We start from the raw sequence: 15,344 nt of genomic DNA, 5'->3' as shown, positions 1-15,344 counted from the left end.
GAATAGGGTGGATTTTCCAACAATTCATAGTGCAGATCCCTTAATTTTTCCATTGCGAAAACACCTTTTGTGGGCTGGTGCATTGTCCTGATGAAAGATGATTTTTTTCTTCTGCAAACCGGGTCTTTTCTCACGAATTTTTTCATCTAGTCTGGTTAAAAGATCAGAATAATATTACCTGGTTATTGTTTTACCCTTTTCAAGATAATTAATAAACAAAATGCCTTTAGCATCCCAAAGCACTGAAGCCATGACCTTTCCTACTGATAGAACCGACTTTGTCTTCTTTGGCGCTGAACAACCAGCCTCTGTCCACTGTTCTGACTGCTGTTTGGATTCTGGTGTGTAATGGTGAATGCAAGTCTCATTCATAGTAATAAATCAATGCACAAAATCAGTTTTATTCTTGTTAAAACGCTCCAAGCACTGTTCAGAGATTTTCATGCGAGTGCATTTTTGATCTGCTATGAGCAATTGTGGCACCCAACTTGCGCAAAGCCTTTTCATTTACAATTCTTCATGCAAAATATATCCTACACATTCTTTTGAAATGTCTATAGTCTCAGCAATTTTTTCACCATTTGACTCGCTGGTCATCCAATATCATATCATGCACTTGATCAATGATTTCTGGTGTTGTTACATTTTTTGGATCATCTTCAAGGCTGTTATGGCCACGTTTAAACTCGGCAGCCCATTTCTTAATTGTCGAAAATGAAGGAGAAGGGTACCCATAAACTTTTCTGAACTTTGAATGAATTTCTTTTGCCATTAAACCTTCTTTTACAAAGAATTTTATAACCGCACGATACTGAATTTTATCCATTTCATGGGATACAGACAACACTTTTTCTTTAAACAGCTGTATAAAACAAACTACTTATTAGAATGCTTGCAATTTCACATGGATTCTTATGACAGATGTACCAACTTAGAAAAAAAATTTTGCCGACAGTGTTGCCATCTGTGGTCAAGGCCGCAAACTTTTCAGACCACCCTCATAAAGGAGAATGTGAAAGATGATATCAGGAATATGGAATATCCATTATAAGGGGAGAGAGAGAATTTTTGACAAAAATTAGAATGCTAGAGAGCATCCATGGAAGTTGAGAATGAATGCAATCAAGCAAGGGGAGGGGTGAGAGCTTGATTTTCCTCTCGTAGAACAGTACATGATTGGAATGGCTTGCTTTGGAGGTTATGATTTCAAATAGTGTGAATGTATTCAAGAGAAGATGTGACATGGTGTGAGTGATGTGTATGGTCTTTCTTGATGAGCTCTGGCTCCCTGAAGGCCTCTCATGATAATATTAATACAGATAATAATATTGGTTGTTTAATGGATCTTTTGGGACTGCCATTTGCCTGTTTGGTGTGCTTGTGAAAGAGGTTATGCAACTATTGTCACGAATATTGACATTGGCTGCAGCGAGACAACAGCATTCCTCCACAGCAGATTTGCACTCCATTCTGAAACCTCTTACTGTCAACTAAGGAAACCTTATAATCCATTATCTGTCTGACTGTTCTTTAATGTGTTCAGAGCAGAGCAATTTGATTTCTTACCCATCTATACTGAATATTTAAGATGTGAGACCTCTGTTTGTTGTACTGCTCTGTTTTCTCTCCTTATATCCCATCAGATTCCACTTGATTAATTATACAGCAGCATTGCGCGTCATTCGGCTTGCACTTGTGCACATAAAAGAAAACGCTAACAAAAATGTATAATTTATACAGATGTGTTGTTCTTTATAGGTCATCTCCTCTCCTGTTTAAAATCCACATCTGTTACTTTATGATTATTCAGCCGTTGTACAAAATGGTGACCTTTAATTTTGATGTTTGGTTGTGCTGGATTCCAAGCTACATTGGAATTCAGGGAAATTAAGACTGCAACTGCTAGATCAACCGATACTTTTTCCTTTTTTAGTTCCATATGGAACTAAAAAAAATCATGGGTTTTTTTTAGTTCCATATACATTCTACAAGCAGTTTATAATATCAAAGCTAATGGCAGTCATCATGGCAGGAAGCACTAACAAATACATTTGCATGAGATTAAACCTGAAATTACGCATTGGCAGTGTACTTCAGATGTATAAAAATAAGAGGAAGTTGTTCTTGGTAAACTCTGCATAAGTCACAGTCATCATACACAGTATTATCTATTATTGGCTGATGACTCACCTATATGTGAATAGTATAACACTCATCATATTCTTTGCCACATTCTGCTGGAGTGCCATTCCTTCACTCAAGAAAGAAACACACTTTTTACTCATCCAGCCAAGCCATATGCATCCAGACAGATTTCATATGACTCAGACAAATTGCATGAAGTATTGAAATTTTTACAAAAACTTAATTTATAGAATCACAATCAATTATAAATTCCATTTATGTATAGATACCACATTGCTTAACTTAATTTTTAAATTTTCTTTTTACATATAACATTATTTCTTAATTTATCTGCTTATTACTATTTATTATTGCCTTGAATGCTGCTGTAACCTTTGTTTTGGCACACCTTGATCTTTGCTTGTCCTTGCACTAATAAACCAACTAGCTGTAAAAATATCACATAAATCTTTTGCTTATTATGTTCATTTTTTACAATTTAATATATGCTTAGTGAAAATTTTATTAATGAGAAATGCATTTGGTTATATGATAAAGTAATCTAAAAAATATATATGTATGTGTTCGCATTTAGTAATGCATTATATGCTTAGTATTACCAGAGCCGCCAATTTGTTAAGCAAGTGATGATATTAAAAGGGACTTAAATGTAGTTATAAGTAGTAAAATTTCTTACCGTATGTTGTAATCCTTAGAAATTCACTTAGTACTATTACTCGAATATAACTTGCACTTTTCCCAAAATTAAAGCTAAAAAATCATGGTGCGAGATATATGTGGGGATTTTCGGAAACTAAAGTTTTCAGGAAAAAACTGAAAATGGGTATCACTTACCAAGAATCTCCTATTAGTTATTGCTACTTCTGGCGTCGAGAGTGGTTTCCTTGTGTGCATCATCAAAGTCATCTATCCAAATAGCATCATCTTCTTTCCCATTATTTCAAGCAAAAATTACCAGGAATTTACAAGACTTCAGATACGTAATGAACAGTCCTTCACGAATGACTAATGAGAAGTGAAAGCAGAGTGCGAAACAGCAATTGTAGGCCAGTAGAGATAGAGCAGCTACGAATACGTGCATATGAGGGTGCGATATTAACAAAAGATCGTGCAACAACAACAAAGCAAGCCGACAGTTGTTGAGTTGAAATGCTAATTCTCTTCAACCGAATCCATAATATCTGAAACTTCCATAACGACATTAACATGTTCACAATGGGGGTGATGTTTTGCATGTTTATTGTTCCGATGGAAATTCTCATTACATTTGTGTACCGCTTCCACGTCATGCAGGTGGGCTCAACTCGCACAAAGTTTCAACCCTTCGGTTGAATTTTATTGCTGCTTCCGTGTCGAGCTGGCAGGTGGACTCACACACGTTATATGTTTCAATTTGTAGTAGAATTTTATTTGAAATTAGCGTTTGTGATCTGTCTTAATGACATCGAAAATTTGAAATGCAATCAAACACTTCATGTAATTGAAAAATTGGGCAATAGTTTTTAGTTGGATACTGTGTTTGCTGGTGCAACATATGGTTTTGCTTGAGTCTATACAGCATAGTTTCTGTAGGAGGGCACGTGATTAATTAGTTAGTACCGTTTTTATCCCAGTTGTCTCTAATTGCACTATTTGTCGAGAAATATATTACACAGACTGCAAATGTCTCTGTATCTTATTCAGTATTCAGTGATACAATAAAACTACTTGTTTTTCTTGCAGGGAGCAAGTTACTCTTGGCCCGCTGTAAACATGTTTAAACTTTTTTCGTGTGCGAGGTACATGCGAAACTTTTTAATTTCTTTTTTTGTAAAGTAAAATCAGGGATTTTATATTCGAATAAATATGATAATAATGTTGTAGGTATATTATTATACGTTTGTTTCTAGTAGTGTTCCTGTGTCACATTATTACTATATAACATGCAATCACTTGAGCAATGGCAGTCATGTTGTCACTTTTGCTTTGAATCTCTATAACGGAAATGCACTTCATTTGATGTTTTTACAACAGCTGTTGCTGGGGTAACAAGAACACTAGCCAGTAAAGAGGAGTTAAGCAAGAAAGGAGAGCCAGAAAGGTCTAATGAACTACCTTGTTAAGTTCTCTAATCTTGGAAAAGTTTTTATTTGCATTTTTGATATGTCTAATCGCTTAGACAATACATTTCTATTGTCTAAGCGATTATTCTTTATGCCCACTTCAGAAAAATGAAAGAAAGATGCGTTTAAGGAAACTCATATTGAAATAAGACATAAGCAAGTATATTAGTTAAGTGAACCCTTTTAACTTAGATTGTATTCTAGGAATTTGAGAGAGAAGGCAAATGAATGAATGAGTAAAAAACAATAAAATAAGTGCTGCCAAGGAAGTTCTCATATGACCAAGTGAAACTTTCAACTGAATGCTATGTTCCATCTGTTTAGTAAAGTATTTGATTATATTTTAGAATTGTATTTAAGTGTGAGTCAGAGAGTGAAAGAATTTTATTGAGCTCAAACTTTGCAGTTTCTAGAATGACTATTTAACTATTGTATGTATTATAGGGTTGATATTTAGAATAGTAGAATTAATTTACCACTTTTAATTCTATAGAGAATATGAAGTCAGATCTCTTTAGAGAGTTAAATATAATTACTTAGTATACAGAAGTTGTATCTGTTGCTTATATTTCTATGTTTACAGTAAATATTTTAATTTTTTATATACTAGAGCTTCATTCTTTGAATACACACAACATGTTGATCCTTGCATTTCAAGGATCAACATGTTGATCCTTGAAATGCATCATCAGATACAAATCTGAAACATTCTAACCAGCTAAAATAAAATACATTGATATTAATATATAGGTTGGACATTGGTGTGGAATAACTTAGTTGGAGCAATCAAACTTTCAAATATAACAAATTTGTGATATTTGAGAGATTGATTTGCTCCAACTAAGCGTTCCTCACTTATATCCAAGATCTATATTAAACTTAGTCGTGGAGTTATAGATAACAAAAATGTGTGTGTGTTTGTGTATCAGGGGCTAATATTCTGGGTGTGAAGTGCACATCCACAGAACAGCAACAGCACTGATATTATATTTTTGCATTTATTCCCATTAAAGACTCTACTAATTGTTTCCTGGCTTTGTGTGAGTCCTAAAATTAAACACAATACACTAATGCCTCATAAAGAGACAGTTTTTGACTTAAATATTGCATCACATTCGCACTAATAGCCTGGGTGTGCAATCACAAATACATACACCTTTGAACAGACATACAGATGGCAAAGCGGGCAAAATTCTTAGCGTTCCAGTGGTTTTAAACTGCCCAGAAGGCTAGGCAGGATGATCGCTCAGACAATAGCACCTGGTGGCTATGATTGGTTATTGTATCCAACGCACGCATGCAGGCAGCATAATCTGTGGGAGAGGAGTGTTTTTCAATTTGTTCGAGTAATAAACAAAAACTACTTGTTTTTCTTGCTTGTGCAGTATAGCATCTGTTGAGGTTGGAAAGTTTTTTAACAGTATAGGGACATTTTTAGTCTAGTCTTCAGAAACAACAGACTGTCAAAATTTATATATTCCTGAATAAAAATGGATACTTTCTGTGTATTAAAAGAAGTTGTTGAGCTACAACAAAATAATTGCATATGTGAGATATCTGTTATTGATAAGACAGAAGCGCTGCTGATACTAAATAAAAAATAAATAAATAAATAACAAATGTAGGATTCCCAAAAGTGTGGATAATTCCAATAATGATCAGGTATTATGTATCTTACTGTTGCGTAAAATGTATACTGAATCTTGTAAAAAAAAAAAAATTTCTTAGAAAACAAAGCGAAATATACATAAACCAGAGAAATGCACAACAAATTTTATGAGATGATTTGCTGCTCCATCAAACCACATGTTTTCCTGCTATGCCTAAATGAATCACCTGATCAACATTATTAGTTCATTGGATTAGCCTCTCCCTATAGTGACTTTATTATTGGTTAGTTATTTATACTTTGCAAACACATCTCTTTCCCTCTCCTCATAAGTTTGTTTTTTTAATTATGTCATCATAAATTCACTTATTCATGTCTAGACTTAATAGGATCACATGCTATTCGTTCTACTCAGCAACTTATAGTACACACATGTCACGGTAAGATGGTTCTCAATATATGAGCCATCTTAATGATGGTTCACATATTTACACCTTTGAGTAATTCAAATATACCAACCAAATATTGCATTCTCCTTCATTTTTGTTTTCTAAAAACAAACACATTGTTCCTCCACTGTATGCAGATTTGGTTACAATTGATTGACAAATTAAAGTGTTCAAAATTATCCTAAAATTAATTGCATTGAACCAGTTAAGATGAGCGCTGTTGTACTCTGCATTCTTAAAACTTATATCAATAATAATGTAGTCAAATTGATGTGAATTTTGTAGCACAGGTTGCATAAGCCACATGACAGCACACCCAACTGAAATGGGTATGTACCCATCTAACTTCCTTAAGCTAGATCTGAGTTCAGATCTAGCTTAGGGAAGTATTTTTGATCCTTTAAAACAATTAATAGAGCCTCCATAGCTCAGTTGGTATAGATGAAGCCCTTTGGTTGGAAAGCCCTGAGTTCAATTCCTGACCAGATAAAGGTCTCTTTTAACTAAAGGTGAGTGAGCTGGTCTCATATGAAGGTAGAGGTTTTTTTTTTTTTTTTTCCCTCCAGAAACTCAGGTTTTTCTTCCCTCAGAGCAGGCAAACTGGCCAGTAGAACACACACAATTTACAGACGAGAATACTTGGAGGCATGGGAGTAACTGCCTTATTCTCATATTATGGTTAGGAATTCCAAGGATACTCGAAAGGCTATGGGCACTTAAGTTACTGTTAAAGCCACTAGTGGGTGGAAACCAATTAATAACTCTTAAATTTTACATAAAGGAAAATCAGTGGGCTTTGTGACTTTATTGATATCTATCAGAACAAAAGGACTATTCCATTTTGAGCCATTGTAGTTGAACCATTCTATAATTCCTGCCTTTTCATACTCTTGTAACAGCAACTGAAAATGCTCCATTTGTTTCACTGGAGTTTGGTACTGTTTTATATAGATTGGTGTTGAAGTAGTAAGTTGTACAGAATGCTCAACTGACATAGACAGTTTTTAGTGAAACAACCTTTAGTGAAAACATTAGGGAATAATATGAAAGAGACTCAAAAAATGTGTTAGTTTCTTTTCATTGGCTACAGTTTCTAACTTCATTGCATTTTTTACTGGGCTTTCTTTTATTTTCTCTAAATCTTCTTTCTCATTTGTGTTTATTCATTCAATTTCAGCCCTTTATCTTGTCTGGCTTCAGAAACTTCAGATTATACATCTAAATCTTGCATCTTGTGAACAGAATGTTTATTAAGATTATATTCCAATACATAGAGAGAAATAATGCCATCTAAGAAATTATAGGCAAACTGATATCTCTTCAAGAAATCAAGACCAAGAATAACCTGTGTATTTGGATTAGAAATCTCTGGAAGAACAATTCATTCATCAGAAACTTTCAGAGGAAAACATGGAATGTAAAGACATTAATCTTATTATTATTATTATGATGATGATTATTATTTATATGGGTATTCCATGGAGTCAAAAGACTCATCGCAGGAGACCCACATTATCCATTAACTCAAAAACTATCACACATCTCCTTAAACTTATTAACTGTTGGGGTGCTCACAACCACCTCTGACAATCCATTACTTGATGAATGAGGCACATCCTTACTAACCACACTCAGACAACTTCCAAGTATGATCACTTGTTTTCCTCCTACTCCCCATATATTGAAAAATTTCTTTTGTGTCAATCTTATAGAATCTGTTTAGTAACTTATAAGTTTTCTATTATATCCCCTCTCCTCTTCCTGTCAGCTAAACTCTGCAATTCACAGACCTCCAATCTGTCCTCGTAGGGAACATTCCACAGACCTGTCACAAGCTTAGTCACTCATCCCAGAATCCTCTCTGCCACCCTCTAGTCTCTAGATAATTTTTTCTTTCTAATATAGATTTCTGCTGTCTTTCTATTTCCTCCTTAATAAAGATTTTAAGGATTTCTAATTTTGGACTCTATGGATTTTGCTTTAGAACTGTTTTCTGAATTAACATCCATAGTTTGATTTGTATCCTTAAAATGTATCATAACATTTCTCATAATTTACTGGTTAGTAAGGGTGTGCCTCCTTTTTAATTAACTTATGCTTTTGAGCTTCTTTCTGACTATACATGTTACATTACTTGTAATAGAACTATTTTGCTTCAAAGAATATACTTGATTGAATTAGAAGTTTGGTATATATCTTTAATCCTTTCCTCTCTTTCCTTAACAACTTTAAAACATTTTTCAAAATTAAATTTTTGTTTTTCTTAGAAGCTACTTTAAATTCATCTTTTAGACTTATTCTAAATTGATGAAATATAGACTATTCTAAATTCCAGAGTCTCTGTAGCTCAGTCGGTATAGATGAAGCCCTTTGGTCAGGAAAGAACTGGATTCAATTCCTGTCCATGATATGAGGAACGTTTATCTGGTCTTTTTCGACTAAAGGTGAGTTAGCTGGTCTCAAACGTATTTAGGGTTGTTTTCACTGAGAAACTCAGGTTTTTCATCTCCCATAACAGGCAAATTAACTGGCCCTGTAAACACACAGATTTATAGCAATGAATACTTACGACAATATGTGGAAGAGATAGGGTCCCTGCTACATGTCATAATGCCCATAATTAACCATGAGTCACATCATGGTAGTCAACCTCCTAGATAGGAGATGGCACTTGAATGGGTTGGGATCTCTTATCATCTGAGACACCTTAACTTATGCGCTATAGACAGCAATCTATTGTAATACTTGGAAGCTGTTTCCTTGCTATCTTGGATAGCAAGGAAATGATGTAAATTCCATTAATTTGGACTTACATCTCTAACATTTGAAAATTCTGAGATTAACAAACTCTTAAATGTACTCTAATCTGTAATATCTCTTAACACAGGTGAAGTGTTCAGAAAAGTTTTTACCTTTCCTACTAACTTATTTCTGAGAATGATTAACAAATAAAATTCTGACCATTTCCTTATTTCTTTAAGCTTCTCTGTATTTTTACTTGATTTTATTTACTTTATTATATACAACACTTTCATTATCTCCTGAAAATGTCGGAACTACAAAATTAGAATTAACTGCTTTAAAAAATTCACTATCTTCAATTACATTTAAACCACTTGTATCAACAACAGCTTCATTCTTATTTTCAGAATCCATTATCAGATTTACCAGAAAGAATAAATATAAGCTGACCTGGTTGGCCGAGTGGTTAGTGTATCTGCTCTCCAGCCAAAAGGCTGTGGGTTTGAATCCCGCCGTGGGTATGGATGTTTGTGATTGTCTGTGAAAATACTAGTGGTGGTAGTAGTGGGCAGTAGATGGTGTTCGTGTAGATGATGATGATGGTAGTTGCAGTTCGTTTTAGTTGGTGGATTGATAGAGAGTTGTAGAGTAGGTGCCCTCCCTCGATGAGTCCAGGCTCCCTGGAGGTATTGAATTCAAAACCAATTCTGTAAATCAATTGTGCCAATTTGTTATATTTTTGCGCTTTCTCAAAAATATAACATACTATATTATTCTCCACTTATCCAACCTATATATTATTAACGTCAGTCGTGGAGTATAATATAACAGCATATTTTATTTTAATTGATTTTTAAAAAAATATTTTAATTGGTTAGAGGGTTTCAGATTCATGTCTGTGATGGTGCATTGACTTCAAAGAATGAAGCTCTAGTATATAAAAAATTAAAATATTTACTGTAAGCATAGAATATACAATAGATGCAACTTCTGTATATTAAGTAATTATATTTATCTCTCTCTCTAAAGAGATTTGACTTTGTTCTCTATAGAATTAAAAATGGTAATTTAATTTTTACTATTCTAAATATCAACCTTTTAATACATACAATAGTTAAATGGTCATTCGAGAAACTGCACGCTATGAGCTCAATAAAATTCTTTCACTCTCTGACTTGCACTTAAACACATTTCTGAGGTGTAATATAAAATAATTTTTACTCACTTAAATACTCGCATTTCACATGCTGAAAATGATGAAGGTTACATTAACAGCACATTCAGAATTGTCACCTGTCCTGCATTTTATAAATTTGTTCATGAATCCCGCCTCATACATAAAATATCCCAATTTTTCATAGAAATCATCGCCATTTATTATTATCTGAGATCTCCAGCAAGTGAAGAACTCATCAAGGGAGGTTATACATGACCCTCACCAGCTATCATTCATTCCCTCGAACTCATTCACATAAGATGCACTCATTACTTCATCAGGCAAGTTATTCCACTCTTTCACTGCTCTGTGAAAGAAAAATCTCACTCTCTTACTTTCTTATCTGCAGATAAACACCATAGATGCTCCCTTGTCCTCACTCTTTCTCTTCCTTCAATATAATGAAATTTTCAACTGATATCCTATATGATTACTTGAAACAATTTGTGATGTTGGGGAAATGTTATGCGAGTTTCATGTTAAAATTTCTAGAATAAGACAGGAATGAAATAACTATTTGAATGACTAAAATAATTATTTACAGCTTAGCATTTTGATGATTTAAACTAACATTATCAGTGGCATCTTTAGGATACACATACAATGTGCAGACTAGAATTAGAATGACTTCTAGAACAAGGAGAAGGCAACGGTGGTCTTCTCTCTCTGGTGATAATTCTGATTTTGGCAGTGTGCCAAAATATTGCTCCATCATTTCTAGTTTTGTTGTGACTGCCCTTATCCTGGAGGCTATTGTAATTCTAGTCTCTGTTGAGTGTGTATTTTAAAATTGCCATTGATAATGCTAGCTTAAGTTGTTGAAACATTGGGTTCTAAATACTTCATTAGTTCTTAAATTAGTTATTTTATTCCTGTGAAATAACTCTCTTTTGAGTTTATTCCAGAAATTTCAGCATGAATCACTATAACTATGGAAACATGAATATGGAAATGGTATGAGAGTGTTGGATCTGTCCATAACCAATGCGGACTCATTGCCTCTGATTGGAGGAGATTGATCATGTGGTCTTCACCTAGCAGGTTGTGGAATGTCGAATTTCTACTTCCTTAGTTGAAGTGTATGTTTGAGTAATAAATAGCAGTAGTAGTAGGCTGATAATTAACACAGACCTTAAGAGGCAGCTTGAAGTATTGAAGATAGTCAAAGGATATCTGAAAAAACAATATATATCTGACTGTATATTCCAGACTATAGATCAGGAGATATAAATCAGGTACCGATGAGGTGGATGAGCAGTATCATTAAGCAGGAGCTACAAAAAAATAAAATATTGTGGAGGATTATAAGGAGAAAGGTGATCGACAAGCTCATAAGCAGTACAAGACACTGTCAAGAAAAGTGATCATCATGGTGAGGAAGGCAAAATCAAATGATTAGAAAAAATTTGCCAAGAATGCCAATGGAAATTCAATGACCTCTTTTGCTATGTGGCAAGTAAAAGGAAGAATGATTATATAAGAATGGCTGTAACACTTCTGGTGTTAGGGGGTTGACAGAATAGTTGAGTTTTTGAGGTGGCCAATGTAGCTCATGTGATTACTTGATTATTGAAGAATACACTAACAATCAGAGATTAGGAAGTTATACCCTTTATAAGACCTTGATATTGGAATTTTTCCCCCACTTGGTTATACTATAAATTATACATTTAGTTTAATCCTTTATCCAAGTGTAAGCAAAGTGCCTGGAGTATCTTGAGGACTGGGGCAACTCGTGGCAAAAATGGACTAAATTCTCATCACTTTCCCTAGTAACTCATAATGCAAAGCACATCTCCTTGCAGACATGTTAATAATAATAATAGTTGGTATTATTATTATTATTATTTCACAGTAGCTCCACGGAGTCCTGAGACTCATCACGGGAAGCTCAAACTATCAACACAATAACTGTTATACTGCTCCTTGAAAGGTAAATAACAGTCAAAGCAAACACAAAATTAGGCAACCCATTCCATTCATTCACCACTCTCCAAGTGAAAATTCTAGTCCTCATGCACTTGCTAACCACACTGTTACTCAACTTCCACAGATGACTTCTTCTCCCCCCCCCCCCCCCCACTCAAGTGCTGAAACATTTCCCTTTCATCAGTCCTATAAAAGCCTTAAAGTAACTTAATGTTTCTATCATATCTCCCTTTTTCACCTATGAACCAACTTTTCCAATTCATAAATTGTCAGTCTCTTCTTATATGGAGCATTCCACAAACCACTCACCATTTTGATTGGCAGTTAGCAAAAAGAGTGGTATATGGAGGAGAAGAATTGACTAGTGTTGTACCAGAAGGCTATGTGCTTTGACCACTACTGCTTAATTTATTCATAATCATAAAGGAAATTATTTGATAGAAAATTTTCAGTTGTTTGTTGATGAAAAATAGTTAATCAAGGTGATCAAAGATATTGTATGATGCTTTAAGTAGGATAATGGATGCTAGTTTAATGTGGAAAATTGTGAATGATGTATTTCGGGATGAAATGATTCCAAGCTGTGTACCCGTTAATGGAAATGTACTCCAGGAAATTGATGAAGCTAGGAATTTGGGAATTTTGATAGATAGAATTGAAGTTCAGACGGCGTATTACTAAGGTGGCCAATGTAGCTCATGTGATTACTTGGTTATCGAAGAATAAATACACTAACAATCAGAGATTAGGAAGTTATACCCTTTATAAGACCTTGATATTGGAAGTTTTTCCCCACTTGGTTATACTATAAATTATACATTTAGTTTAATCCTTTATCCAAGTGTAAGCTAAGTGCCTGAAGTATCTTGAGGACTGGGGCAACTCGTGGCAAAGATGGACTAAGTTCTCATCGCTTTCCTTAGTATCCCATAATGCAAAGCACATCTCCTTGCAGACATGTATAATGCTATGCATTATGTGAAGGGTCGCTACCCAGACCGGTTTCGACCTTTATTGAGGTCTCTTCAATGGGCACTTCAGTGGTCTCTTCAGTCTCTCTTTAGCGACCGTTCCCATAATGCATAGCATTATACATGTCTGCAAGATGTGCTTTGCATTATGAGATACTAAGGAAAGTGATGAGAACTTAGTCCACCTTTGTCACAGTTGCCCCAGTCCTGAAGATACTTCAGGTGCAAACTTTGTTTGCTTACACTTGGATAAAGGATTAAACTAAATGTATAATTTATAAAAGGCCTTGATATGTTTACATCTGAATTATTGTTCTCACACCTGGGATTCCTGGGAATGAGGACATGGTAGAGAGGATGCAGAGGTGAATAACCAAGAGTGGTGAGTGATTTGTGGAATTCTCCCTATGAATGAGGGTTTGTGGGTTGTAACAGTTGGTTCATCAATGAAAACAGGAGATATGATAGAAACATTTAAGTTACTAAAAAAGAGTTTTATAGGACTGATGTAGAGGAAATATTTCAGCACTTGAGTAGAGGTCACAGAACAAGGAATCATCCCTGGATCCTGAGTAAGATTTGAGGATTATTTGAGGATGATCTGAGCCAGGTTTGAGGATTATTTTTCATTTGAAGTGGTTGAAGAGTTGAAAGGTTGCCAAAGAGATTTTCATCAAATAATTTTTTCGGGTTTTTACGGTTTGTATAAAATTAAATTTTCATTATCCGTACATGCAAAAAAGAGCTTTATTATTATATCACTCCGAGGACACTGTGGGCACTCAACTCTATACAACCTGCTTTTTATACTAATTAAACTATCATCTAGATGCTATTTCACACTACATATCATCTACTGCTGTGAATGATATTTTTTGTATGTAGATTGCTTATGTGCTAGGGCTGATTTGCCTTATGCAGAAGGGAAAAACCCTGCTAACTCATCTTCAATTGGAAAAAAAAAAAGAAAAGTCCATATAAAGAGTTCCCTTCCAGTTATGTTACAGATATGGTTAATATCTACTAAAATTCTTGAGAGCATGGCATAAATTTATGCAACTATCTATTATTGGTCTCTCTCTCACACACAAAACCCCCTCCCTTCTCTTCATGTTCAGAGAAGGAAGATTTGTGTGTGCGTGCATGTGTCATTTCATGTCCAGCAATGTCACTGAATTTCTCTTTCTTCCTTCCCTGACATGAGCAGTAAGTCAACATCAATAAGTAGCAATATTATATGATTAGCTGTTTTATCAGTTTCTTTCTTATACCATATTTGTTCTGAATTTTTTTTTTTTTTGGTGCCAGTTTTATGTTCTCCTTTTTTGTGTTCTTTGTGTGTTGTCCATTATACATAGTTTCTGTTATCGACAACAGTTCAGAAAACTGTTTTGTAATGGAATATAATACAACTGTTATTATGAATGTATGTTTAATTACTATTCTATCACATTGTGGCTAATTATAGGAATAATTTACTATTCCTATAATTACATATTACATAACATTGTAAAATAATATGGAAACTAATTTCATGCTTTCTAGTTCCATTTTTTATCGATTGTACATGTTTGATATAATGCAGCAGCAGCAGTCCAGTTTATATGTTTTTCTAGTAACTGAAGGTGGTAAGCTTTGCTCCAGTAATATCACAATTTGTGATTTTTTTTTTATTGGAATAATGCACTACCAGATATATGGTAACAAAAGAATCTAGTGTAATCCTTATTTGTTCAATGCTTAATTCATAACTGGTAGGAAAAAAATCTCCTTACTTCCACTAGCTCACTTAAAGTTTGTTGTAGTGAATATTAGCTGTGTGTGTGTGTGTGGGAGGGGCATACATTTATGTATTAATAATTTATGTATTTTCTAGATTTTATCACAGATTCAGACTTGGGATAATTTGATATTGCCTGTTATTGATTCACTGAAGTATCTAACATCACTATCATATGATGTTCTTGCATGTATCCTTTTCTGTTGGATTTTTTGAAAAAAAAAAAAAAAAAACTTTTTTTTTTTCCTGTAGTTCACATGGTAGATGAGTTTGTGAAATTCTATATTAAAAAAATTGAATATTGCCATTGGTACATTTCAAACACTAGGTAATATTTTTCTATGTAAGAAATCAATATTATTTTAAAATTATAATTAAAAATTATCTGAAATTTCAGATGT

The 15,344-nt window shown here is 34.1% G+C and overlaps 1 protein-coding gene across 1 annotated transcript in view; it reads left to right on the top strand.

The window, feature by feature from the left end:
- Positions 1–15,344, top strand: part of tho2 (THO complex subunit 2-like protein) — a 779,097-nt gene that overhangs the window by 277,671 nt on the left and 486,082 nt on the right. Inside the window, exon 16 of the mRNA XM_090391861.1 lies at positions 15,040–15,133. Coding sequence (XP_090247987.1) covers positions 15,040–15,133 — 94 coding nt within the window. The remainder of the gene's footprint in view (positions 1–15,039; positions 15,134–15,344) is intronic.

This window comes from Typopeltis vanoorti, chromosome 4, assembly GCF_054136105.1.
Source record: "Typopeltis vanoorti isolate ZY-2024b chromosome 4, IOZ_Tvanoo_1.0, whole genome shotgun sequence".
NCBI lineage: Eukaryota > Metazoa > Arthropoda > Arachnida > Uropygi > Thelyphonidae > Typopeltis > Typopeltis vanoorti.
Note: the sequence above shows the minus strand (reverse complement) of the source record. Positions and strands in the feature narration are given on the sequence as shown.